At 50.1% G+C, this 3,631-nt stretch overlaps 1 protein-coding gene across 1 annotated transcript in view; it reads right to left on the bottom strand.

Moving 5' to 3' along the window:
• Nucleotides 1-3,057, bottom strand: part of PTPRH (protein tyrosine phosphatase, receptor type, H) — a 24,843-nt gene extending 21,786 nt beyond the window's left edge. Inside the window, exons 1-2 of the mRNA XM_006868297.1 lie at nucleotides 2,811-3,057; nucleotides 289-552 (exon numbers count right to left, since the gene is read on the bottom strand). Coding sequence (XP_006868359.1) covers nucleotides 289-552; nucleotides 2,811-3,057 — 511 coding nt within the window. The remainder of the gene's footprint in view (nucleotides 1-288; nucleotides 553-2,810) is intronic.
• Between the last annotated feature and the right edge of the window lie 574 nt (nucleotides 3,058-3,631).

Genomic DNA, 3,631 nt, shown 5'->3' with positions numbered 1-3,631 from the left:
TGATGGAGCTGTTGGTCCTGTCCTGAATCCTGAGGTTTGCCACTGGGTTTGGTTCTGAGAGAAGGAGCATAAAGTTAAGGTTTTCACATCCCCCAATTTCCAAACATCTAGTACAAAATGATGTTCACCATATAGTCCTGATTTTAAAGAAAAACACTCTTAACAATGGGACCTAAACCTCTAAGGTTCAGTGGGACAGGGATGCCTGAGTTTTGTTTATGTTCCAGGGACAATCTCAAAGTTCCAATGACATCTCTTCATTCCCCTCCCACCCCCCAGAAGTCTTACCTGTAGATTCATTAATCGTCTGATTTGTACCATTGACACCATTCTTCTCTGCCCAGACAGTGAATGTGTACAGAGTCCCAGCCTGCAAATCATTCACTGTGATCCTAGGGTCTGTGGTGTTTTGAGTTCCTTCTATGTCTTCCCTCAACCACTGGACCCAGTAAGTGTAGGGTGGTTGGTCTGGGCCCTGGGGTGCTGTCCAGGTCAATGTGATGGAGCTGTTGGTCCTGTCCTGCATCCTGAGATCTGTCACTGGGTTTGGTACTGACAGAAGGAGCAGAAAGTTAGGATTCCAAATCCCTCAGTCCATAAGTGACAAAAACAAAAACACTTTTCTACACAGACTGTTTGTTAAGAAAAACTTCCTACAAGAGTTCCTAGAGACTACCCAAAATGGGTGGCTACAAAGGCAAGAAGTGACTGGCTTACAAGCTTTCAAGAGGGAACCTAGATCCAGAGGGCGTGGAGGAAGGTAGAATCTCCATGGAGTAGTATCCAATATGTCTAGCAGGGCTGATGAAAGGAAATGCCAATAGGTTTCTTGTCATACAATAGTGAATAATTGTTATCAGGACTGATTGTGAAGGTTGGTGTTTTGTAGCAAAAGGAAGGGAGTGATTAACTTTGCAGCCTAGGAGCAGGGACCATCAAGGGAGAAGAGCGGAGAGTGGGACCCTACCCAGAGAAGCAGTGACGCCAGAGATGGAGGCAGAGACGATGACATGGAGAGATGGAGCAGCTGGGGACTTTAGACCCAGAGAGGGAGAGGGGCTGTGTGCTGACGACCAGGGGACAGGCTTGTAGGGTATACCATTTGGTTGGTTGATGATGCATGGAGGGGATTGTAACCATGGCAATGAAACGATGTATGATAGGATGAATGTAAAGCTAATGTTCTCCCATGTAAATTATCACATAATTCACAATAAAACATTTAAAAACAACAACAACAACAAAAAGAGTTCCTAGAGAGACCTGGGCTCCTACAGCCCAGGCTCAGTGGCAGGAAGCTTCTGAAATGCTCTCTTCTGCCTACGGATGATCATGCCAGGACCTAGGCTCTTCCATGCATCCCCTCCAATGCACTGCGAGCACCCACTACTACGCTACACTAGGTGTAGCTCAGTGTCTGAGCCCTCCTGGGGAGTCCAGCTCAGGATGATGCAGCTCTCAGTTAGAACCTCCAGACTCAGTTCCCTACTGGGTTGGAGTCTGAGAAATCGGGAAGAATGGTTTACTGTGAGCAGGGGAGAGAGCCGGCACTGTTCCTTCAGCTGCCCCCAGGTCTTGTCCCAAGTTCAGCCCTTTACTACGGACCATCACGGTGACACTCCACCACCACAACCCCCACCAAGAGGCTCATGGGAATTGAGGTCTAGCCTCTGAGTGTGGGCAGTGAAGTCAGGCAGGATCACTCACCGGCTGCCCTGGCCCCAATCCAGACGCACACGCCCTGGAGAGAGCCCAGAAAAGGAGGAATTAGACCTGAACTCACTTCCCTTCCCCTAGGTGGATGGAACCTATCAGAAATTCCCTCAGCTCCCACCCCTATGAATCACCCTTGCCTGAGGGGAAGGAAGGTCTCAGGTATGCTGTCTCCTCCCAGAGGGCTGAGCTCTGACAAAGGTCATCCCTAACCTGGTGTTTTCTAAAGGGAGAGTGTGGCAGAGGGTGGGGCTGGCTCCAGGCACCTGCCATCTGAGGTTAGCTTGACCGATAAGGTCCAGAGATAAACTTATTGGCTCCACTTCCTGAAATAAAATGCCTTAGAAAACCAAGGGCAGACATTGTTGTTGTTGTTAGGTGCCATCAAGTCCACTCTGACTCACAGCGATGGAAACACTACCGCCCAGTCCTTGCCTACTTCACAGTCCTTGTTAAGGCTTGAACCCATTGCTGTCTGTTGCAGGGGCAGAGAAGTACTCAACAAACTGGGAAGGCAAGAAAGAGACTGGGGTTGGGGCCACGGGCTGGATTTCTAGAGCTGAAGAAGGAGGTTCTGGGAGCTTGTACCAGGTAAAAATTGTCTACTACGTCTGAGGGAGGCGGGATTTAGGAGTCAGGACTTCCTGGTCTGAGGGAGAAGGGAGTCGAAGGTGCCTGGACTCTTAGGTTTGAGGGGAAAGATGCTGAGGGATTAGGACTCCTGGATCTGAGGGAGGAGGGTTGAGATCCTTAATCCTGGTTCTGATTGAGGATGGATATTTGGGGCCCTGGATCCTTAGGTGGAAGTCAGTAGAGAATTCAACACCAGCATTATGCAAGAAAAGGGGTCTAGGGTCCTGAATCCTAGGTCTTTTGAGCATACTGGCATCTTGCCTGAAGCCAGAGTTCAATTTCATAGCAGATGCTGGAATATCTAAAAACCCAGGTCTAAGTATCCCTCACAATTTTCTTCAACCTAGACCCTTACTTCCTGCTGCATGGAATCATAGGCTCCTCCTTCCTCCAGACTAGAAGCCGCAGCCCCCTAGCCCCTCCCACCTTAGACCCAAGATCCCTACCAAGTAGGGAGTACTCACCAGCAACACCAGGCACCCCCAGGCCCTGGGGCCACCGCTGGCCCCAGGCATGTCTCCAGACACTGCACCAGGGACCCAGCAGCCACAGCCCAACACGTTCCACCTCATGGACTTTCAACTCAAGAATTTCCCCTTTCCCAGCCCATTGGTGGGGCCAGAGGCCAGGGCAGGAAGGGGAGGAGGAGGAAGTGGAGGCTTCAGGGGTGACAATCTCACTCAAGTCCTGCATCTCATCCTTCTTCCTCATGTCTCTGCTGCTCCTGAGATGAGAGATGCCCCTGCTCTGGCTCTCCATAGAGTTCCCTCTGTAGCCCCACTTAGACCCTCACTCCCCAGCTCACCTCATTTTATCCCCTGAAGGCTCCTGCCCCACACCGTTGAAATAAAAGCTCCAAAGGCTGGACTCTGTCTCCCTACAAGTTCGATGCATCCACAGTGCAGACCACAGATGACCAGAGCAGAGAGGGAGCTGAAAGAATGTCCATCTCTTAATTGCATATCAATAGTGGTATAATGAGTTGAATTGTGACCCCCGAAATCTGTGTTGCAAATTCTAACTCTTGTACCTATGGTCAGGGAGCTCTGGAGGTGCAGGGATTGAGGACTTGGCTGCCAACCTTTACTGCTCTTGGGATGATGGCAACTAAGGTGACCTCCTTAAGCCTCAGCTGTTCCATGTATAAGATGGAGACAATGAGAAAATTACTCCTAAGGATTCTGTGCAGTTTGTTAGGGGAAGTGGAGGCAGAGGCTGGGACCGGAGTTAGGGAGGGGACACTGGGAAGGTCTTCAGAAGAAGGTGATACAAAGCTGATTTTGGA

This window comes from Chrysochloris asiatica, unplaced genomic scaffold (assembly GCF_000296735.1).
Source record: "Chrysochloris asiatica unplaced genomic scaffold, ChrAsi1.0 scaffold00116, whole genome shotgun sequence".
Taxonomy (NCBI): Eukaryota; Metazoa; Chordata; class Mammalia; order Afrosoricida; family Chrysochloridae; genus Chrysochloris; species Chrysochloris asiatica.
This window is presented reverse-complemented; position numbering and strand designations above follow the sequence as displayed.